Source organism: Athene cunicularia, assembly GCF_003259725.1.
Source record: "Athene cunicularia isolate RWA chromosome 1 unlocalized genomic scaffold, athCun1 chr1_part2, whole genome shotgun sequence".
Classification (NCBI taxonomy): domain Eukaryota; kingdom Metazoa; phylum Chordata; class Aves; order Strigiformes; family Strigidae; genus Athene; species Athene cunicularia.
The window spans coordinates 31,224,528-31,248,004 of record NW_020799092.1 but is presented as its reverse complement, the minus strand read 5'-3'; the positions used below and the strand labels follow the sequence as shown (position 1 = coordinate 31,248,004).

The following is a 23,477-nucleotide window of genomic DNA, read 5'->3' as shown; positions in this document are numbered from 1 at the left end:
CGGCCGCATCCGCCGCTGAAGGTATGAGAGGGAGGGACGGGTCGCGGCGGCGGCGAGGCCTGCGGGTGGTGGAGGCGCCGGTGCCCGTCGGGGTGGCGGAGGGAGGGTTAGCGCTGAGCGGGGCTCGGCCCGGTCCGGGAGGACACGGTGCTAGGCCTACGCGCCCGCTTGGAGGACGAGGAAGGGCATGGGTGGGGGAGGCGCTGGCAGCCTCTTCCGCTCCCTCCGCGGTGTGTGCTGAGTGGCAGCAAGGATCCGATGTTACCGGGAAAGGACACAGGAAGGTTCTAGTTCAGAGTAATTACAGAGGCCTCGGATGGATTCTGTTTTGGGAATAAGGAAGTGCTTTTTCTGGCTCTGCTGGGGATGTAGGCCCGTACTTATTTCTTCAGGGGAGAAGAACATCATATGAATCTGAATGGATTTGAAAAACTATTTCTCCCATCCTTTTTCTTTTAAATTTTCCTCTTACTTTTCCCTCCTGTTTATTTACAGCTGGACACCTAAACATCTGGACACATTAGAGGTGCTTGCAATTGTTCTATTTTGTGAGGCTTTTCCCTGCTTTTATTTTTTTTTTTTTCTCCTTTGTAGTTTTGGGGCATATGCCAGATAGCTCTGCTGTTTTAAGATAGTGATGTATTTCAGTTTTAAGTGCAAGTGCTTCCTATATGTTTCCTGTTCACTTTTGTGACTTCCAAGGGTCAGACCTTGATTGTACTGCTAATAGCAGATGTAGATGTTAAAATTCTAATTCGTTTAAGCTGAATAACTTAAAGCTATCTCTTTGCCTTTATTTTACAAAAAATAATAGCTATTCTGAAGTACTATGATTACTGAAGTATATTAGTGCTCTTTTATGAGATTCATGTAATGTGTGAAAGACAGACATTCTTGTGGGATCTTACTAAGTTTTCAAGAAAGGACTTCTGGCTTCCAGTGTAGTAATCTTATTGCTAGCTAACTAAAGCCCTAAATCACTTGTCAGAATACTAAAGATATTCAGTAGGTGCACTTATTTCTTAGAAGCATTATGCTTAATCTTCATCCTGTTTGTAGGCAGATGTGGTCAAGGTTGACCAGAACTTCTCAGTATTTGTAGTGTTCTCTGCTCTGTTCGTTATTTCACGTGCCAGTTGGTTCTCTGGCCTTTGTGTTTGGAGAGTAACACGTTGCAGAAGGTACCGGAGCTCACACAAGGTCACAAAATGTCAGTACAAGCCACGAGGCCTTCTGAGTTCAGCTTAGGGCATCAACTGTAACACAGTTCAGAGACAAAGTGTTTTATGATCAGCTCTTGGAATTTGTCCTTGCTAAAATGTCAGAAGCAGAGAAATTAAATAGTTACAATGTATCTGTCCTAACAGAGCAGACATGTTTTTGTGCTGTATATTTATATTTCAGTAGCTTCAGAGTTTGTTTGTGTTAAGTCAGTGTCTAGGTATGTTCGAATAATTTTCATGCCCTTTGTACTACACATTTAGCCGGTGCTCTTTTTCAGGTAACAGTTTTTAGGAAATTTGACTACTTCTGAAATAAAAGTGTGGGATGTACTATGGTGCTTTTTCCTAATACTGCCACACCACAACAAACCTATGTACCTGTAAAGAGCTCAAATCTAACTGATACTGGCTTGCAACAGGTCAGTCTGAATAGAATTGTAATAAAGCTCTGCTTTTCTGTGGCTTCTACAAATGTCTGTCTCTGTCAGTTAAAGAGTATGACTTCTAAGAGTAAATTGTTGTGAAAATGGGGGTGTGAACAAATATTTCTGGTACCTGGGCAGCATGGTAGCTACTGCAGTACAACAGCTGCAGTATTGTTGTGCTGCAGGCCAAAGATGCAACTAGGCAGAGCTGAATAGAGATCAAGAGTCTCTTCTCTGATTACACCTTCATAGAAAGCCTTGTTTGTGTTTGTTTAACCAGTCATTCTGGCAAGTTGTAAACAAAATATTACTGTTGTGTGCAAATGTGGTAGCATAACCAAGCTACTGTAGAGGTGCATGTAAGTCCTGGACCAGCATATTACAAGTCTTGAGCAGCATCTCAAAAAATATTCTCATAGCTTATACATTATTCTTGACTGTTAACTGACTTCTCACTTCGAAGTTTAGGCTTAATACAGTGTCTGTGATTTGGAATTTGTTATTTTAGAATAAAGAAAAAACATTTTTGTTGTCTTGTGATTAATTTTGAAGAGTAAGGTGAGAAGTGTGAATGTAAAACGTAATGTAAAATCTGGAACGTTCTGGGGAAGAAGTTCCCGTATAATAAAGTTATGAGCTGAATAAGCCTGCTAGTGTTAACTGGTGCTCTGTTGATGCTGTTAAACATAATTGTAAATTTTTGTTGATGTTCATAAAAGAATTTATTTCAGAAACAAAAAGACAGGGCAGAGAAGCTCTGAATAGGATAAGTTTTTGCTGTCTTTTGATTTTCATTAGCAACTCTGTAAAGACAGTTCTTAATCAATTGGTGTAACATTCCTTTATATTGAAGTAACACCACTAGATCTAATAGCAGAAGAACCTAGATTATCCCTTTCTACTCTGGGGAATATTTTCTACATAGCATATTGTTTTCTATATGCTTATTTAGTATATTAGTTTTGCTTTTACTTAAATATTTAAAATGTGAAGCATAGTAGAACTGTGCTGCTACCTTATGCTTATTTTGTACTGTTAATTGTAAACTTGAGTGTTTTCTGGTTGCATATATTCATACCCTCTGTAGCTTCTTCAGAAATGGAAGAAGGAAACTGATTCTTGTTTTTTAGCTCCAGTAACTTTGCTGTGTTGGATTTTGTGAAAATTAATAACTTGTTCTCAAAACTGGGTGGTTTTATATGCAGTACTGTATAGAACACTGCAAATTAAGTATCCCTTGATTAAATGTGATCTGAAAGATTCTTTAATGAACTTTGTTTATGGGCATTGAATGTGATGATTAACTTAATAACATTATGCGGTTTCATGAAACGGAAACTGCATAAATCTGAAATTCTGTATTTGGAATTAATTTTAAAAAACTGTATAAAGAATCTGAAAAATACCTGAAAATATATCTTCATAAATAAAAATCCAGTGCTGATCTTGTAGATTTGTATGGTCTCTAATTAAATGCAGAAGTTTCGCTATCACAGAATATTTAACCAGAGAAGCTTTGTCTCAAGAATACTAGAGAAACACTCTTGCTTAATTCCCTGATAGAAGAAAATGTTGGACCTTGCAAATTTGAGTCATAATTTCCACTAGCGGCTTCTAGGATTAATTTCTGTGGTTCAAGTGTGCTGTGAGCTAAAACTGAACTGTTTCTTCTATTGCTTTTTAAAAGGAATAAACTCAATTCGGAAGGATTAGAATGGAATCTTGTCAGTCCAAAAGGTGTTAATTTGAAGCAAGGGAATTATTTTGAGTATAATACTACAGTTGAATAATACAGCATGGGACATGATTTCAGTTTAATACACTTGAGAAGGTAGCACTCAGTCAATTTTGTTTCTTTTCTGATCTTTGTTACCATTTATGATTGATCATATATATGTAATTTTTTTCAATTAACTAGAATACAGCTGTGCGTATGGCTCAGGCAGATTCTTTATGCTTTGTGGCCTTGGTGGGATTATTAGCTGTGGAACAACACATACAGCACTGGTTCCTCTAGACCTGGTTAAATGCAGAATGCAGGTTTGTTCTGCATGTTGGTATGTGGTGACATTGACAAAGCATGTTTAGTGTGGTATATTTAATCTACTAATAACTTGGAGGCATAGACAACAGTGCATGAAGTTTATGTAAAAGCATGGTGTGTCTTTATTTTTTGCTGCAGAATACAGTTGTGAATATGGCTCGCTCAAGTTTTATGCTCTCTGTGGCGTTGGTGGGGTCCTAAGTTGTGGCCTGACACACACTGCTGTTGTACCTCTGGATTTAGTGAAATGTCGTATGCAGGTTTGTATTAACTTAAACATTTATTAAACTTTTTCTCTATGCAGCCAGCATATTAAGAATTAACTGTAGGGATTCGGTCTTTTCTGGAAGTGAGTAAACTTGAATGGTCTTTTATCAAATCTACTGCTGTGAGACTACAAAATACCATTTTCAAAAGAAGCAGGGACATTTAGGATATTCTAGAACTATTTTTGACTACATTTAAGGCAAGTTTAACTGACTGTTTTTGCTGGAAGGCACCCAGCACAATATAACTCTTTGCTGGCTGGTAGGCTGTTTAGTGCTATTCATGTGCTTTTGGAGAAAGGAAATAGTATCTTTGGTGATTTGGTTTGGAAGGTCTGTGGTTTTCAGCCTGGAGTGACATGCATGTGTAATTTGATCCACTAACGACGATGTTGTGGATATTGATGCATGGCTTATGAATTGGATACTTTCTAATGATGCCCCTTTGAATAGAATGTGTAAAACTTGATACAGTATTGGTAAGGCCATCAGTGCTAGTTTCCTTGAAGTGGTTCTTAATTGAACTGAAAGGAGTGTCATCACACTGCACTTAATTTGCAATACCAGCTTCCGCATTAAAATCACCTAGTGAACAGCCATGGATTAAACATACTAATGGATTTATTCAGGCAAATCTGTGCCTCAGAAGTGAAGCAAATTAAAGCATGCTTATGAATTTCTGGAAATAGAGTAGTTAATGACTTCCCTGTTGACACTGAATATAAAAGTGGTGATTCTGTAACGATAGAACTCCTGAAATTAGGAGGAAACTATAAATTAGTGAGGCTTACTACTTGCACTAGGAGTACTGCATGTGATATCCTGTAAAATTGTGTTCTGGAAGGCCTTTATTTAACATTCTTTACAATAGAGGCTTTTTCAGCTATTTGAGAATATCTGAAATTCTGTTCTCAAATTAGTAATTCTGTAACATATCAGACAAAGACAGGGTGCATCAAATGATGGCAACCTGCTGCTTTCTACAAAATTTGCATTGAGACCAGGCTAACTGTAGGAATTTCCTATTTCTACTATTAGAGAATAACTGTAACTGAGCATTTTATTTCTGAAATGTAGCTTAAGTGCAGTCTTCTATTGTTACGGACTTAATAATCCAAGATCTGTAGCTTGACTACCTGTGCCTAAGGTTTGAGTTTCCCGAGAGGGAGATTGATCATGGGTAGAGAGGATGTAGCATCTCAAACAGTTCTTAATCTGATTGAAAATTGGGATACTGGGCAGAAGGCCTGAGAGCTATACAGTGCTGCATACACAATTGGGAGCAAGGCCTCATACTTGCCAGGCTTCAACTGCTTGGTAGGTGTGCTCAGCTTAGGCTACCTGTCCTGAGCTTCTTATGTGGTAAGGGTGGTGGTACTTCCCCTTCCTTCTCCAGCACTTAGAGGAAGGTGCAAGAGGAGAGTTCCATGTGGATTCCAGGTGTGACCTTGTAAAACCTGTCAGCATTTATCTCTTTACAAATCCAGTACAGAGCATGTTACTAATCCTAGATTCTCCAGGAGGAAACCTGTTGCCTGCCTTCATGTCTTTAAGAAGTCAGCTTTTATGTAGATGGTAAATAAGCATGGTTCCTACATGAACAGTTTCATTTCACAGTACCTGATTAAATATGCAATTTTCTGAAATACTGAATATTTTAAAATTGACATATTTAGGTAAACTAGTTCTCACGTAGGTTGTTTCCACACTGTAAGACAAAATAGCAGTCACTGCAAGTTGGCATGCATGTCCCATAGCTCTTTCTGAAAGCTTTGGTTGACTTCTAATTTGATATCTTCTTACCTCTCTGAGAAAATGTTGGATGATGTCAAATATGAAAAGTAACATTGTGATGTGACAAAATTTGTTAGAATGATCTGTTTAAGAATTTGTTAAATGGTTTCTTTTCACATGAAACATTCAGGTTGGCGTTTTTTATTTCTGATAAGTTATTAATGAAATTTCACTGCAAGTTTTGTATGTAGAAAATATTTTGTATGTAGCCTTTACTGTGAAGTCAAAGTACAAGTGTAGAAGTTCTTGAATACTATTTGATGTGCTCTGCTCCATCTGTCTTAGTCTGACTGTGTGGAGGGATAAACCTAACAGTGGACAAATAACCTTTTCGGATTAAGAATCAAGCGAATCATCAGGTTTGGTTTGTGGTGACACTTGAGTGTACATAGGTATGACATGTAGAGTGGTTGAGATTGCTGACAGAAGCTGACATTTTTAAAGAATCTGATCTAAACATAGTTATGCCAGTATATTACAGATGGTGTTAGAATAGTGATTTCAGTAAATCTCCCTGATACAGAAATTCATATTGTTTTGTGGTTCCTAAGTATTGAGGAACATACTGGCTGATAAAATAAGTTAGGATTTGAGACTAGCAAATTACCGTTACATTAGTGTAACCTTGTGGTGAGTACGTTATCCCTCCAGGGAACCTTAGGAAGCTAGTTGTATGAGGATTTTAAGAATTTATATTTCAGGTGGGGGTGTGAGAAGGGAAACAGTAAGCTATATCTAGCAATTAACTGCCTATTCTGTTTAGGTCGATCCACAAAAATACAAGAGCATCTTCAATGGATTTTCAGTGACAGTCAAAGAAGATGGTGTTCGTGGCTTGGCTAAGGGATGGGCTCCTACCTTTATTGGATATTCCATGCAGGGGCTTTGTAAATTTGGTTTCTATGAAGTTTTCAAAATCCTGTATGGCAACATGCTGGGAGAGGTAAGCTTTGGGTGGTTTACATAAGGCTATACATCTGCAACATAATAATATTAGTAACACAGTTTTAGTATCACAAAAGTGTGATTCATTAATAAAAATGTGTGTTTAAATTCACTTCAGGAAAATGCATATCTGTGGCGTACTTCATTATATTTAGCTGCATCTGCCAGTGCGGAGTTTTTTGCTGACATTGCTCTGGCTCCGATGGAAGCTGCTAAAGTTCGTATTCAGACACAGCCTGGATATGCAAACACTCTGCGGCAGGCTTTACCTAAAATGTTTGGAGAAGAAGGCATCTGGGCGTAAGTATATCTCGATTTCTATTTTTATCCAGGTTCTTGATGTTTTTCCTGATGAAGAACTGTTGCCAAAACTAGTTGTGGCTTTAGCTTATAATACTTTTTGGTCCTTATATTTCAAGATAACAACATACTGCAGTGAATCTGTGCTGAACTGGCTGTTAATTCCACATGCTCCTTAGATCCATCTTTGTGAGTATCTTTGTGCTGAGTTCTGCTGGATAACTTCAGTTTCTAGCAGTTCCAGTCAGAGATATTCAGCAACTTTTTGGTTGTACAGTCAAAGATGCTTGAGTCATTGGCATGTAAGAGTAATATAACTGCATGTTAGCTTTCTGTTCTGATGGAAGTGGCTGTAAACATACGAGTCATGTATTACTATCGGGACTTGGCTGATATGCAGACATGGGCCTTACTGCACTTGTAGTATCAGTACAGCATTGCTGCAATGCATCGTACTCTGAAAAGTGACTACAAAAACAGCTGTGCAGTGTACAGATCAGGTATATTCTAATTTGTGTTGCTGTTTCAAGTTAGTACTTGGGAACTAATAAATTTCTGGTTTGTAGGTATTGAGACACTTAAGCCTTAGAGTGTCAGTATTTAGAAGTTGTATTCTCGATAGCAACAATAAGCTAACTAGTCTTTTTTCATGTTAGAAATGCGCTTTAAATACTGGAGAAAATGAAAGAGTGTCTTTTCTCTGGTTAAGTTTCTATAAAGGTGTTGCTCCACTATGGATGAGACAGATTCCATACACAATGATGAAATTTGCCTGCTTTGAGCGTACTGTTGAAGCTCTCTACAAGTATGTTGTTCCCAAGCCACGAAGTGAATGTACAAAAGGAGAACAGCTGGTAGTCACATTTGTTGCAGGCTACATTGGTAAGGAATCTTTTAAGTCCTACACTTCATTAATGGATTACTGCAACTCTAGAAGTCTATTCCTCCTCAGAATATCAAATAATTGTAGCTAGAATTGCGGAATTTACTTCTCACTATAAAATGTGCAGGGAAAAAAAAACTATTAAATCTGTAAGTGGCAAATGGGTCTGTAGGATGATAGTGCTCTTAAAATTAAGTTCCTATGTCTTAACAATGTTAATGTCTAAGTTTAGAAACTGCAGCTGATTCAAGTGAAAAAACTTGCATCTTTGCTAGGCTGGGGAAGGTTGAAGGAAGGGGAGAGAAATCTGAATGAAAGGGGGAATTTTCAATATTCAGAGATTCAGAGGGAGTTTTGTTTCAGCAGAAGAGGTGATGTAAGAGCAGAACTGAGGTGTTTTCTAATATTCATGTCACATTGTAAGATGTAGCTGCTGTCCTTTTAGGATACAGGGAGGGTTGAGATAAATTGCACAGAAGTTATTAGAAGGTTTGGTTTCAGCTGGTTGTACTTAATGTACAGTAACAGTACAGCTTGTTTCAGCTATAAGTAACAGAACTAATGTCAAATTACTCTTTCAGCTGGTGTGTTCTGTGCAATTGTTTCCCATCCTGCTGACTCCGTGGTGTCTGTGTTGAACAAAGAAAAGGGCAGTTCTGCTTCACAGGTTCTTATGAGGCTTGGATTCAAAGGTACATCCTTTTATGTATTTTGGATCAAAAGCTTGTGGTGTTTTGTCTTTTGGGGAAGATTTCTTTTACCTGGTTTTGTATGCTACTCATCTTTCGTTTTGCTATACAGGTGTATGGAAAGGTCTGTTTGCGCGTATCATTATGATTGGTACCCTGACTGCACTACAGTGGTTCATCTACGATTCTGTGAAGGTTTATTTCAGACTTCCTCGTCCACCTCCACCTGAAATGCCAGAATCTCTGAAGAAGAAGCTTGGTCTAGCTGAATAGACAGCTCATGGACTGACTGTGCTGGCTGTCCCAGTGATGAGTTTCATGAAACTTTTATATATTTGACTATGTAGAAAACATATATGATGTCATTATTGGCTGTGCCCTCATCCCACACGAGGGTTTAAATTCTACCACTGTCATGGTCTGAAATAAATGAGAAACAGAGTGCTTAGTGTCTGTTTACTACTGCATATATAAGCTTCATTTCATAGCAGCAAATACCTCAAATACTTTCCCCCACCCCCTTAAAGAATTTAATCTATTCTACACTTTAGGAACTAGAGAATTATGAAACAGTTGTAACAAAAATAAGCTTTTGCTGTTTCCAGAGAAGTGCCAAGAACCTGTCATTGCAGAACGGCAGTAACTAACCTGCAGTTCTATGCATTTTGAGTCCACTGTTTTATTTGCCTATAATAAGCTGTTACTGTAGAACAGCTGAATGGAATGGCTGAGATGAGACTGCAATCTGCTAGGGCATCCTGGTCATACAGATAAAAGGAACCTTATATATAATAGAGCTGTTTCTGCTTTGGGGTGGTTATCCTAACATAACTATCTTATGCTTGTTTGACTAACTTCTGCTTTGAACCACACCAAAGAACTCAGTCCTTTCAGTTGTACTGTGGAATTAAACAGTAACTGCCACCTTAACAAAAGAAAAGCTGATGTTGATGAAGATTCTCAAAGATACCCAACCACTAAAAGCTTACTACAGCTTTACAGTAAGAGAAAAATGCCTTGCCTCTTACTGTAGACTTTAACAAACTTGCCAGCTTTTCCCTATAATTGGTTACTCCTGTGTTTGATTTCATTTTTTCTCTGAATTAGTTTAACTGTAAAGCAGAGTTTTGGTTGAGCCATGCACTGCTGCAGTGCAAGAAGCCATACCAATCTTTTTTTGGACCTTACTTGATGTGAAGAAATCTAGGCTCCTAGACATGCAAGGGGAGACACGCAGTGTTTTGTTAAGGCAATGAATTTGTTTTTACCAGTCTTTTACAGAAAAATGAGCATGCTGCCTTCTGTGTTTTGCCTGTTCAAGAACCCACAGTTGATAATCACATTGAGAAAAATCCAGAAAATGCCTAATAGTATGTAAGAGGTTCACCATATTCAGTACTACTTTGTTCACTTAGAGCTGGAGCGTATGTGTCTTTTGTGCAAAACTGTTTGCATATGCTGCATTCTAGCATGTGAGCTTATGGTACTTAACTCTAGCTTGGCATTCACATATGTTGTACTGCTCCTTCCTCTTGTGTCCTTCAGGGTCAAAAGAACAAAGCAGGTGGCATTGGAGTAGCATAAATACACTGACCACTGTGTCTTACTGGAGTTTGATGTTCCTGCTACTATTTTACATAGTGTTGAGCTTCTCACCTGCTGGGGAAACCCTCCCAACTTCCAAGCTTTTGGATGGTTATGCTACATAAGCAAGATGAGCCTTATTTTGAATTGGTACATCTCAAAATGTGGAGCAAAATTTAATATTCCTTGTCACCATGACACATTCTTAGAGTGGTTGGTATCAAACTGCATTATTTATACAGCAAAGTCAAATTCCGTAAGCCTAAATAAAATGTTTGTACAACTACTTTGGTGTTGAATTTAAATATATTTAATGATATAAGTATGTACATACATTTTGTTGCCCTGTTGTGAGTGGGAAGCTTTGGAACTATTTAATGAATCATTAAATGCTCCTAAGATCTTCCTTGGAGAAGAGCATTAACTATGACTTGATCTCATGTCAAGGCCACTGATGTTAAATCAGCTTTTGAAGTTAACTTTTGTATGTGGTTAAACTTGTTAGAAAAAACAGTATCACTTATGTGTACTTAATATCATAGCTTCTTTAAAGGTGTATTTTAACTTAATAGACTTTTCTTTGTTTCCTGGAAAACATCTCAAGTTTCTTCTAATCCTGAGAAAGTGAAGCACTTTTGTCAAATAAGGCTGGCAAAAGAGTGAGACAAACTTGGCTCATGCAGTGAGGTAGTCTAAGTAATCCAATGATAAGCTAAATTTCTCAAGACTGTTTCTTGTTCTAAGTGTGAAGCAAAATTGTGTGTTTTTTCTCTAGAATTGGGTCACTTGTGCAGCCATTTTAAATATGTGCAGTAATAAGAGAATCTTAAATCTATTTTCTTATTGCTCAAGGGTAGACCTGAAACTACCTAAAGATGCTCAGATAATTTTATCAAGATAGATACGCAATAAGACCACGAGTGGCAGCTAGCCAATCCCCTTCTCTAACTGAGGAAGGGAAAATGTACCTTGCTACTTAGTGTTCTGTTTCAGTGGAAAACCTGAGAGAGAGAGAGAGGGAGTAAGCCGCTCAGATGCTGACTTCATTAACATTCAGCTAGAGGCTTGCTCAGATGCTTGAGATGAAGGGGTTTAATATAAAATGTTATTGCTTAAGAAGTCACCTACTGATAATTTTAAATAAGCTTTAGTGAAAAAACTAGTATTAAAATGCATTTAAAAGGTCAACTTTGTTACTGGTAACTGCTTTATAGCATAATGTGTGGTAAGTTTTCCAGAAGTCAGGAGGATAGAGCAGGGGAGCAGTGGTGCTTTTGACAGACTTGAGCTTTTCTTGCAGGGAAATTCCTCTATTGAAAAGGAGCACCCCAGACCAGTTGCTAAACCCCAAAGTGCTTTGTAAAACATGGATTATGTGTAAGCCACTTGTGCATACTGTTTTATGAAGAAGGAAACATCCTTTCTTGCTATTACTGGAGCTGAGATCAGCTTTCTGGTTTAAAGCATATTGTCTATATAAATTTGGAATAACTATTCCATTCATGCCCTGTTTGTACCAGATTGTAGTACAAATCAAATGTGCTGATACTTGCTGAAATGCTTGCATATAATTTTAAAATGGGCTGTATTAATACAAATAGTTGTAATCATTTACATTTCTACAGAGAAACGATGTAGTTCACAGTGAAAACAATAAACATCCTGCTTTTTTAATAGTAAATACAAGTATCTTGGATAGCTGATCTTAGCAGTTATATGGCCTTGTACAGAATACAAGTTTCATAACTGAGTGTGTGGGAGAAAGATGTTGCTAGCAGAAACTTCTTGGCTGAGCTGATGTTCTAGTGTCTAAAAGTAGATTTTAATGTGTTGGGATTACTTTGCTCATGACATTTTTCAGCATTGATCACTTAATGCTGTTGCTAGTTGGTTTTGATTTCCGCCCCCCACTTGTGAGTTTCTGGCAAGAATCTAATTGGCCAGTTCTACACCTGCACAGTAAGTTAAAGCAAAGATGTCATGAGTATTGTTACAGGTTGGGCTGCATGGGATGATTTTTTAAGTAGCATAGCTGTAATTGTCATTATTACCTGAATGTCTCAATCACTTAGTAAAATTTTAGGAGAGTATTATTGAGCACCCCTGGAAATGAATTATGTAAGGGGTAGTTTACTGAGCTGCCATTCTCCCCACCACTGACAGTACTAAACCAAGGAGGCAGTTAGTAGTCTGCTTTAAATTTATGACATACACCTCTCTACATGTCATCTTTTCCACTGTAGAAAGAGCTTTGCCTCTGTCCTCAAGACCAGTGTAATTGCAAAGCTACTCTAAATCTCATTTAATTTTTTAGTACAGTGGTGTGTGCTTGAAGAGCAAATGAGGATTGGTAATACCTGTGCAGATTATGCAAGAAGTACTGATCAGTCTGCTTACTTCTGAGCACAATACACTAGGTGTGTAAACTTGTGATCCTGGTGGGGGTTTTATTTATTTTTTTTCAAGTACACTTTACCTCTGTGACTTAAAACTTTTTCTCCCTTGCTTGTAGCAACAAAGTTTATGAAAGGATGGTAATGCTTTGAACCTGAACTTCCTGGGAAGGAAGGGTGGGTGGTCTGCATACATCCACAGATAAATTTATGGTTCTGTAACATTTTTTGCATACTTCCCATGGAGACCATGAACAGGACTGTACACTTGGCTTTTCGCTGGTAGATGTGTTTCAAGATTTGGAGGTTCTTCATTTGGGAATTGAAAGTGAAATCAACAGTTTATCCTGGCTTATTTTCTGGTTACTGTTCCCAAAGTGAGAGTGTGTTCTTTTCATCCAGAAAGACCGCTTTGCTGTGTCATGACTTCTCTGATCAACTGTGCAGGTGGAATATATTTTCCACTTCTCTTTACTTGGGTCGACAGTGCTCTACTGGTTATCCAGTTCTGCCTCTCTGGATTTTTACGGGCTAGTGACCACAAATGATTAATTCATAAAGTTGAAAACAAAATAATTAAAATTACTATAGCCCATGATGCAATTAATCCACTCATATGGGCCATAGTGAAAGATACATAGATTTCTCACACTGCTGTTGTGCCAAGTACTCTCCTTGATGAGACTACCATGAGCCTGCACACACATAAAAGAACCCCAGGATTGGTGGATTCAATGAATATCAAGCTTTAATATACAATGGCTGATCATTCTGGATGTTCTTTAATTTTTCATTTTCAAATGCCCTTTGGTTATTTTCAGGGACTTGCTTAAGAAGTGAGAGTAAGTACTTGTGAGAAAGAGCAAAGGGACACTGGTAAATGTTATCTGTGGCCACTTTCTAGGAAGACTTGTCTTTTGACAGATTTATCCTTGTGGTCTGTCAGGTAGACTGGAAAGGGATAAAAGAAAATCGGAATGTAGGAATGAACCTATACCAAAAAAGAGGAAAACTTAATGAAAAGAAGCATTTGAGACTGACTGAGGGCAACGAAGCAAGCAAGGTACGTAAGACCAGCAACATGAAGCAGGCCAAAAGACAGGGAACACTGAGGATGAGAATAAGCGGGGGAGAGGAATGGTTGTATCTTCCATACAATCAAGAGTCTAGTAGCTGCAGGATGTTCAGGTATGACCAACTAAACAACTGAGAAGTCATAAATGCCTTACTGTATGCTTGTACTTTGATATGATTTCATTTATAGGGATTTTCTGAATTGTTGCATCTCTCCTAATTGTTTTTTATAGGAATTTTTATTCCTATTTAATGTATTTTTTTTTCTCCTTTCCTCTGCTAAATAGATTCCCATTATCTTGTTACTTCAGTCTGTTGCCTCCTGCATTTTCAGATGTCTCAAATCTTGTTTTGCTCTTCACCACAGAAATACTGCCAGTGGTTCATATCAGTCTAACCTTTTAGGACCTAAGTAGCTTCTCTTTTGCAAATTCTGCTGCTTACTATAGTATTTTACAGGCTAAGAAACAATGAGTAACACTGTTTGGATTTCTAAACAGCTAGCATGCACTGGCAGAAAGCCATCAGTAGGATGGTCAGGTCTTCAAAGCACTGTCCTCATACAGAGTTCTGTATTTTAAAGGCATAACACTGCTCTACACTAATTATGATTTACAACTATAAAGCCTCACACAAAACCTTATACAAATTATTCCATCTAAATGTGTGACAAACTTTGCAGGGTATCAGCAATATTTCTGGGCACTGCTTGCTTCACTGCATTTACCTCTTTAGCACTTTTAAAAAAAATGTTTACAGTTACAAAAATCAGAGTGAATATATTAAGATAAATATTAAATTGCTACTGCAATTTGACAAACTCTCTGGAAACCACAATTTTATTCCTTTCTTTGGAGCAGGAAAGGAAAGCTGGGTCCTGCTTTCTTCATGAAAAAGAAATGTTTGTTTCTTTCTAAAGGCAAGAACAACGTTTTATACTTTAACACTGTTTTATTGTACAAAACAAGCAATCTATTAAATATAGCATCTGTCATCCTTCAGAAAGATAAATACATGTACAGACACATGAGTTTTTTTCCTTACATTATAACTTGTCCCTTCAAATCAGTATTAATTTTTTCTGTCCTTTTCAATGGAAGAGGACAAATCACTAGTTAAGTTTCAGTGTGCTTCTAAATGAAGCCTTGAAATGCAGTCTGTCTGCGTAGTACTACATGATAGAGTTAACACTCCTCAAATACTACTATTCTTTAGGCAGTGGCATTTCACCGTGATCAATTCATGTCTGAAATCTTGGTTACTTCATCTTTCATATCTTTGATCTCAGTTTGAACTCTTGTTAGATTGGAAAATTTCTCATTCAATAAAGCAATTTCCTTCTCCCGTCGTAATATATCCTCCACTAATCTTCCTATTCTCAGTGTTAGGTCGTTTATTAATGGCTCCAGGATGGCAAAATCCTTTTTAAGTTTGTACATCTTGGGTTTTAAATCATTTGCAAATGTAACAGTCTTGAGAACTTTTGCTCTGTCACCTTCAAGATTCAAAAATCTATCCGAATGCTTGTTAAAATCACTCCTTAACTCAGATAATGCTGTCTTAATTTGCTCAATTTTTCTTCCATTACTGGATGCCAAGTTTTGTAGTTTTGTACTTCGGTCAATGCTACTGGTAAGCAGGTCACCTATATTTTTTACTGTCGTCTTTTCACCTTTTTCTACTTTATCTTCTAGTGTTTGCAGAGAATCTGTCAACGCAGTCATATCTGAGACGAGGCCTGAAATGCGCCTTATGTCAGTTTTTACTGTCACAATCGTCAAAGTTATATGTTTTGCTACAGAAGCTGCATTCTGTTCAACACTTGAAACTGCATGAAAAAGAGTTGTTAAGTTTTCCTGCAGTTGTTCTTGTTTTTTAATTATGCTGCTAGACCATATTTTCATTTTATAAATATCTTCCTTCAAATGTTTAATGTGAGAAATTATTTGAAGATCTTCCAGCTGTTCCATTATGTTCCAAGTCTTTTCACACTAGAGGGATACAAATAAAAATATTTGACAAGATTTATAGTTTAATAACTCATATCAAAATTAAAGCTATAAACTAATAAAATATCTTACTATTGATACTGAAATTGAGAGCAAATCCTGTCATTAAGAAATAAATTTCTGTTGCAATAGAAATGAAAATTTCTTTTTTTTTCCTTTCAGTATACATAAATTCAAATGTTACTGCTGCTTCTATTATATAGCAAAAGTTACAGGAAGGTGCTAGATGACTTTCCAGCATGACTTCTGAAAACACAAGTAATCAAATACAGTCTTCTGATTTAGAGAAATGTTTGTATTAAACCTAAAACCTTTGTGATCCAGAAGATATTCAGAAACATTTTAGAAAGATGCCTACTTTAAAATTCTCTTACTCAGAAATCATGGATTATAGTTAACTGAGGTGTTTTTATTTTGGTAATCATATCTATTCAATGGAATAAAAAGCCAAAGGAATATAGGCATGGTGCCCTTTTGTTGAAATAGCTAACAAATTACTTCACAGGAAAAACATGACTTAAAACAGCCTGCCTCTAGAAAAGCTATTTTAATGAGGGAACATGCATGCTGCTGTTGAGATTCTGGGCTGAATTTTCTAGTTCACTTTTGGGTTTTTTTTTTTTTTCAACAATTTGTTCATGGTTTTCTAATTTGAGAGGAAGAAAGGAAAGGAAAATACCCAAGTGATACTATCCTGTTCAATCCCTAACAAGTCAGCATAGAACTTGGAGAGAAACAGAAAAGCTGGAACATATTCTAAGAGGCTATAATTAGTTCCATACTAATCATTTTCTTGACACTAGTAAAAATATCACCAAAGAAACAAGTATATTAAACTTGGTAGTGTTGGTCATTCCTCAGTAGCACAGAACTGTCTCCTTCAAAACAAAATACCAAAATTTAGGTTGTGGACAGTCATACTGGTTTCCTAGGTAATGCTCTCTAAGGGTGAGGATTTCCTGTTCAATCTTGTGTATATTCACCTTTCAACATTAAATTGGGGAGCATGCTACTGGTCATATAGCCACCTTTCCCCAAAAATGTATGTAGTAGACACAAGGGAATGCACTCATGGAAAGTATTTACAAAACATTTCCATATAGAATAGTATTTCTTAATGGAACACTGAACATTAAAGTTTTTATTCCATACCCTTTCTGGAAGAGCAATTTATTTTGAATTAGATTATTTACCAGGACAGGGCAATCCACTACATTTTATTGAATATGACTGTAAACATACAAATCTATTACTTAAGTAATTTATGAAAATGTTAAGATTGTAACATTGAGAAATGCTGGTTTAATAGTCTCTTGAATGGGCAGCATTAACTGTTTAGTGAAGATTTCAGTAGAGTTCTAGATAATTAATGTACAAAACCAGAATAATTTCATTTAAGCCTGATTAAGTCATAAATGTTGTGGGTTCACATTGTCTACTAAGCAATCTCCTTTGCTGAGTTTAGAAATCAGGAATTGGAAATTATCAAGATAAACCTGTAGATATAAGTTTATGGCAGTCCCAAGATTCAGGTTCAATGAACAACTACCAGGCCTGTTAGGTAGTACTACATTCCATGTAAGTAGATCTATTAGACATGGATAAATTACATATTCCCAGCCTCTGAGTACATAACTCCATGGCTTTCATTAATTGCTTTTGCAGTTCTTTGGGAAACAATGTCAGTGAAACTGTTTTTTTCCTTTGAAATGCAAAGCAATACCAGACATGTCATGTAATGTCTAACTGAAAACATTCTACAGAATAAAAGGTTAAACTTGTTTCTCACAGCACCAAAACAAACCCACAAAACCCAACCTCAAACTAATACAGTGACTGATCACACCAAACTTGCAAATTAAATGATGGAAGAAGCAGCTAACAGGAATATGTTAATAAGAACTTCAGTCTATATGTAGTCCAATGACTTCAATGGCAGAACAAAACTATGCCAATGATTTTAAGAAGTTTGAAAGGGCTAGAAATGACATCTAAGGTGTCTATTCAAATGGCATCAAAAAATAAAAGATATCATCAACTGTTATGTAACCCCTTGCTTACAAATATCAGTACAAGAGAAGGTTCTCAGTAAAGGGTACTTAACTATTGTTCTCTGCAATGTTGTTGTATCTAAGCTTCAACTGTTAAAAATGTACTTAGTTCTTTCCTGCACATAAAATATGTAGATTCCAGTTAACAACTCTGACACTGAGAAGTCTGTAACCATAAGCACAAAAACATTATGGTATATAACACATTAAAAGTGAGGTACATGTATATCTGCCTAGAGGTAAGAACTTAGTTGTTCGTTGTGTTACAAGTTCATGGAATATAATACAAAAAGTAGAAATATAAAAAAACCTACATAGTGAAAACTAAATATAAATTGTAATCGGATGTCTCTGGTTTTGACTTTTTTTCCTTAAATCTACATACTTTGCTTCATATTACTTTTTAATAAAAATGAACTTTTAATAAGTAAGGTGAAAATAATCCTTAATTTAATAAAATACTCCTTTCCTCCTTTAAAACAGTATTTTTTGCTCTTTAGTTTGCCTTTCAGTCTGATCCAATGCCTATTTAAATTAATGACAATATTTGGCTGTCCTTAACATATGTTGGAATCGCATTATTTATAATAAATTAACACACTTTTTCATCAGTGAAAACCCTATGTCTAAATTCACTTATCCCCATTCTGGTCATTTTCTAAGTTACAGCTTTCTTTTGCTTTTGAAGATACTTTTATGTCATGTACTACTCCTTCTAAAACCACTGTTTCATTGTGCATTTTCAGTATGTTGTCATTATACTGTATGCCTTCAAGAACCTTTTGCATCACCATTGTATGTGAAACAGTTTTCAACATACGATTTTCAACAGTATATAGCTGTGTTGTCAAGTCCTCTATCTTTTTCTCCATACTTAGCAATTCACTTGATAATCTAAGAATAGAGTGAATAGAATTTTCAATTGTTGGCAAATGGGTTTTGCACTCTTCCATTTTAGGTTCATAGTTCACAAGTTTCTGATTCAGGTCTGTGTCCTTGGCTACCAGACTATTCTGTTGTTCTTCTAGCTTTTCAACTGCCTTTGCGTGTAAGTCCAATTTATGTTCAACTCTAGAGAATTCATCATCTTCTTGCCTTTTTAGTGTTTTGATATTTCTGGCTGTACTGTCTTCTGAATCTCTTACTCTCTCTGAAAGGGATTTAATTCTTTGGTCAAATTCATTAATTTGGGAAGTAACTTCTGTATGTATGAACTTTGCTTCAGATTTTAAACCACTAGTGTTTGTGTTCATTTCATCCAAGCTTCTTCTCCAGGAATTTGTAACATTTTGGAACTTCTCGTTAATGCTCTGCATCTTTGTAGAGAGAGTCTGTTGATTGTTCTGAATATCATTTATGATGTTATGAAGAGAAGATATTTCCTGCTCAAACTCCGTCATCACAGTGATGGATGAAGCAGCTTCTTGTAGGATACTTTCAGAAGACTCAAGCTGCATTTATAACACAAAACAATGTCTATGTCTACTTAACGAAAGTAAGAACAGAAAACCATCTGCATTTATTTAACAGAGAATAAAGTCTCTTACAAGCCTTACTTGTTAAAAGCTCCTATAAGATTTGCTTTCATAATTCATCTTTAAAATACTGTTGATTAACCTAGCATGAAAAAGTCACAGAAAAGGTTATGTTTGTTGTTGAATTTCTATAGCATATATGCCATTTTCTTTGTTGTCAATCCCTTATTTGCCATGGTGATTTTTTGGTTTGTTTTTGTGGAGGGAGTTTTTTGTAAAATATATCACACTGCATAAATCTCATGCAACATTTTGCAATATGAAGTGTAGTACATAAACATTCAAATTACATCATGTATAAATGACATCATTATGAGATCAGTGCTAAAACATCATCACTGGCATAAACTATGCTCTAATCCTAATCCCATCATTATCTGTAAATTATAGAGGATAATTTGGCAGCCAGCTCAGGCTTCCTACTTGATAATGTCACACATAGATAATAAAACAGCAATGAAAAAATATTACTATCCCTTTATTAGGTCTTTCATATTATTAGAACAGGTCTACTACATAAGACCTGTAAATTTTCTTCAAATCAATGTACATTACAATTATACACAGAATAGTATTGGTAGAATGAAGTACGTGCATAAATAAATTTTCAAAAACAGCTTAGTGTCTAAAAAATAGTACTGAGATACAACCACTATATTCGCATATTTGAATAGTGGTATGGATTGACACATTTAGTCACACAAAATATTCTCCAAAGGCCTATTCACACATTATGAGAATTTAAGTTAAATTTAACTAAATGACAACAAAGTAAAACAATGGCAAGTGTCCCCTAGAGGTTATCCAATTAAGATGTTAATGATTACCTTTTCAGAAATTAAGTTAATTTTATTTTCCACATCCAGGAATTTTTCAGCTTTTTGCTGTAAGAAACTGTACTTTTCTTCCATATCAGCAAATTGACCTGACTGCTGAAATAGGAACCTGCAAATTGCAAGTAAATAAATAGTAAACATAACTATAATTAGCACATATTAAGTGTTCCAGGACCTGATTCACAGCAATCTGTTACTGCAGGGATTTGTGTTCACAGAATTTGTTAGATCAATACATGAGAGAAAAAAAATTAAATTTATTAAAAAATCAGAATGAAGTTGAACTGTGTTTTATATTGGAGTTACCATCCAACAGAGGTAGAAAAATAAGGGAACATCCATAAACATGCTTCATTTTTACACTGTATGTTATTCAAAGAGGAAAAATGTCTGATAAGACTGCTGACAGAGGGGCTGTTACATGCTCATAATGCACTGCCTCTATGTATTTTACTGATAATGTGTTATTTAACCAGTGGAAATATGCAAAAAATAATTTGGGACTTTCTTGCAAAGCATCATAAAATCATGCATAGAAACCTCTGGATTTAGAAAGGCTGGTTAACATTGTTTAATTGTAACCATCCAAGAATATAGGGTGCAAAGCTTGTATAGCTAATGTTATGACAATGCTAGCTTTGAACAGACAGTAGAGTTCTCAGTCCTGTACTTTATATACATTCTAGATTCATTTACTGTGAACTTGAGAGCTTTCTAAACTGTAAGCGCTGTCCAGTTAAAAAGAAAATGAGACAAACGAGCAAAAACCCTTGATTTTTCTGGGTGTTTATTAATCCCAAAACAAGGCTTGTTGTAGACTATGCAGGGGTCCTCTCAGTACTAAGAACAATTTTATCTAGAACAATAGAGTTTATTTAAAATATTTGTGCTTTCATAAATTGGTATTAAGTACATTGAACAGCAAGTAGAAGTTTCAAAAGATCTACAGTACTCTATACAGATTAAATTTGGCAAGAAAAGCTAAAATGCTAGCTATAGATGATAAATGCAAACCAGACAAACATATATAAAACAGTAAGCAGAAGCATCACTAATATTTTATTCTACTATGTCATTCTGTTTCTCAAAGATTTATATAATGAAATCTGAGTGATGTTAAAAGAAGAACAAATTTTACCTTAATACCAAGATTGATACCTAGAGTGTAAAAATCTGGACTAACTTCTTGCACTGGAGTTCTCAGTATCTCATCATATCACTTCTGCATGAAACTCAAAGTTTCTGTTGAAACTAAGCTACTGATGCTGTTAAGATGTTCTAAAACATCTTTTAAAAAGATACTTGACCTTTACTTGAAGACTCTATCTGATGAACAATTTACCACAGTGCTGAGACTATTTACAGAAAACTCTAAATTTGCTTCTTCCACTGAATTATTTATCATCTGCCAAATGAGCTTTGTTGTCCTTATTGTCAGATTAAGTTGCTCTTCACAGTTAGATGTAGTCTCCAAAGCAGATATTTACAATTCATGAGCATGGCACCTTTCAGACTTTCAACATGATAGAACAGATCAAGCTTCTGTAATCCCTCACCGTATACCAATGTTTCCACACTTGTAAATACTGCTATTCTTTTCATGATCCTTCTAGCTTTAACAAGTTTCTGTAGTTCACTTAACCCAAACACTGTATTCAAATGTAACTAACATATTGCCCGTGCGTGACTGATTACAGTACCGAGTCCAAAAGAAAGTATTAAAATCCATTTTAGAGGGTTACCTACCAGATCAGCACCAGACAAACAGCAAGGAAAATTATGCTGAAGCTTGTTCGTGAGTCCATCCAAAAGGAACTCCAGTTATGGCTAGTCCCGGGACTTGCCAGCTTCCCACAATTACTGTGCTTCTCAACCTTTTGAGAACCTTCATTGGTCTTGAATGAAGAAATACCTTTTTTCCTCTGCTTAACTTCAGACATTTTCTGTTTTTAAAAAGCAGAAGCAAAAGAAAGCGCTAGGGGAAAAAGAAAACAACAAACCAAAACAACAACAAAAAGGACTAGTTTCCTTCTAAACATCCTCAAATACAACCTATTGTCCTTTAGTTACAAATACACCTCCAAAAATGTTTACATTTTCTAGTTACGTAAATCTTTGTAAAGCATCACAATACTTTCATAGAAACAAATTTTCTGTGTCTTATAGACACTGCTTTCCAATTTTATTAAATTGACTTTTCAAACTTAATTTCACCTTACCAGAAATATTTAATCTGTTGTACAAATTTTATTAAATTGACTTTTCAAACTTAATTTCACCTTACCAGAAATATTTAATCTGTTGTACAATCAGCCATTTTGAAGATAAATTTAAAATCAGAGGGACTGAAAGCATTTCTTTTTATAGTAGATTAGTCACAGTTTAATCAATTTCACTATCCTGTTTTACTTGTAATTTTTTTAAAAAAAATGTACCTACTCCACATTAGACGCAAATTAAGTTTCTCATTTTTAAAAATGGGATTGCAAATCAAGCTTTAATTTAGAAATAGTTCTGTTGCAATGATTTCATGTCATTTGTAAAACCACAGATATCAGTTAATAGAAAATCATTAATAGAAAAACAAAGATTAATGAAATCATGCATCTAGGTAAAAGAGAAGCTATAATTTTGTCTTTGCTAAAATTAAGGTCTGAATAGACTCAAGCAACATGAACCTCCTCCAGTTTTGAAACATAAAAAAGCTCCTAGTCTAACCAACCAAGTGGGAAGTACAGAGGGGAATTTTTAAGCCTAAAATTTTCCACCATGCTGCTCAAAATACACTAGATCCTTAGTGGATTTGCTTTAGCCCGGTTTGCGATAACAATGCTGTGCTTCTTTCTGGATTATTCTGTGGTATTGCCACATACCAAAATATAAATATTTAAATATTAGATACTTACATAGTGACATGAAGGTGTAAACCGCATTATTTACAATCCAAATCTGTCACAAGAGCACAAAGCTTAGAGCTGTTTGTGACAGTACTGGGAAGCATGCCCTGAGTTTGAGGTATGTAGGAAAAAAACACCTCTTGCTCTCAAGAAAAATAGCAAAAATGCGAATTTTGTAACTTTAAAAACACATTTAAGATTAAAAGCATGTATTATGAAATTAAAATTTTTAAAAAGAGACATCTCTTTTAGGTCTGTTACATGTTAGAAAAATAGTTTAATACAGGAAGAACAACAGCTTTAGGACAAGTTCAGAGGCCCGCACGGCCCAGATGAGCGACCGCGGCTCCCCACAGCGACCTTCCCGAGCCTCCCACACCCCACCCGGCCGCCGCCCCTGCCCTGCCTGTGCCCGGCCCGGGGCTCCGAAAGCTACCGACTGCCCCCTCCCTTTCTGGGCACCTCCACAGCCTGCCCACCCTCGGGGCTCCCGGGAAACCCCCAGCCCAGGAGCCGCCCCGCCCGCCCC

The 23,477-nt window shown here is 36.2% G+C and overlaps 2 protein-coding genes and 1 non-coding gene across 4 annotated transcripts in view; 2 read left to right on the top strand and 1 right to left on the bottom strand.

Annotated features, from left to right (window-relative positions):
• SLC25A3 (solute carrier family 25 member 3) overlaps positions 1-9,574 on the top strand; it is a 10,715-nt gene extending 1,141 nt beyond the window's left edge. The window contains exons 2-8 of the mRNA XM_026864691.1: positions 7-21; positions 3,831-3,952; positions 6,516-6,695; positions 6,816-6,997; positions 7,707-7,879; positions 8,462-8,572; positions 8,682-9,574. Of these exons, the coding sequence (XP_026720492.1) occupies positions 7-21; positions 3,831-3,952; positions 6,516-6,695; positions 6,816-6,997; positions 7,707-7,879; positions 8,462-8,572; positions 8,682-8,842 (944 nt within the window). The 3' untranslated portion in view covers positions 8,843-9,574. The remainder of the gene's footprint in view (positions 1-6; positions 22-3,830; positions 3,953-6,515; positions 6,696-6,815; positions 6,998-7,706; positions 7,880-8,461; positions 8,573-8,681) is intronic.
• Positions 7,163-7,402, top strand: LOC113475976. Its single transcript, XR_003397659.1, has one exon. It is a non-coding gene; the product is annotated as a small nucleolar RNA SNORA53 (small nucleolar RNA).
• Positions 9,575-14,659: 5,085 nt separating the features above from the next.
• On the bottom strand, positions 14,660-23,147 carry IKBIP (IKBKB interacting protein). Of its 2 annotated transcripts, none has more exons than XM_026841071.1 (4): positions 22,958-23,134; positions 21,798-21,994; positions 20,043-20,160; positions 14,660-15,611 (listed from the first exon to the last, which is right to left on the bottom strand). In XM_026841071.1, the coding sequence occupies exons 1-4, from the start codon at positions 22,982-22,984 to the stop codon at positions 14,856-14,858; spliced, it is 1,098 nt and encodes a 365-aa protein (XP_026696872.1). In that variant the 5' UTR covers positions 22,985-23,134; the 3' UTR covers positions 14,660-14,855. The 2 variants fall into 2 exon arrangements, with proteins under 2 accessions (XP_026696872.1, XP_026696871.1); XM_026841070.1 differs by having other exon boundaries at positions 15,596-19,131; positions 22,958-23,147.
• Between the last annotated feature and the right edge of the window lie 330 nt (positions 23,148-23,477).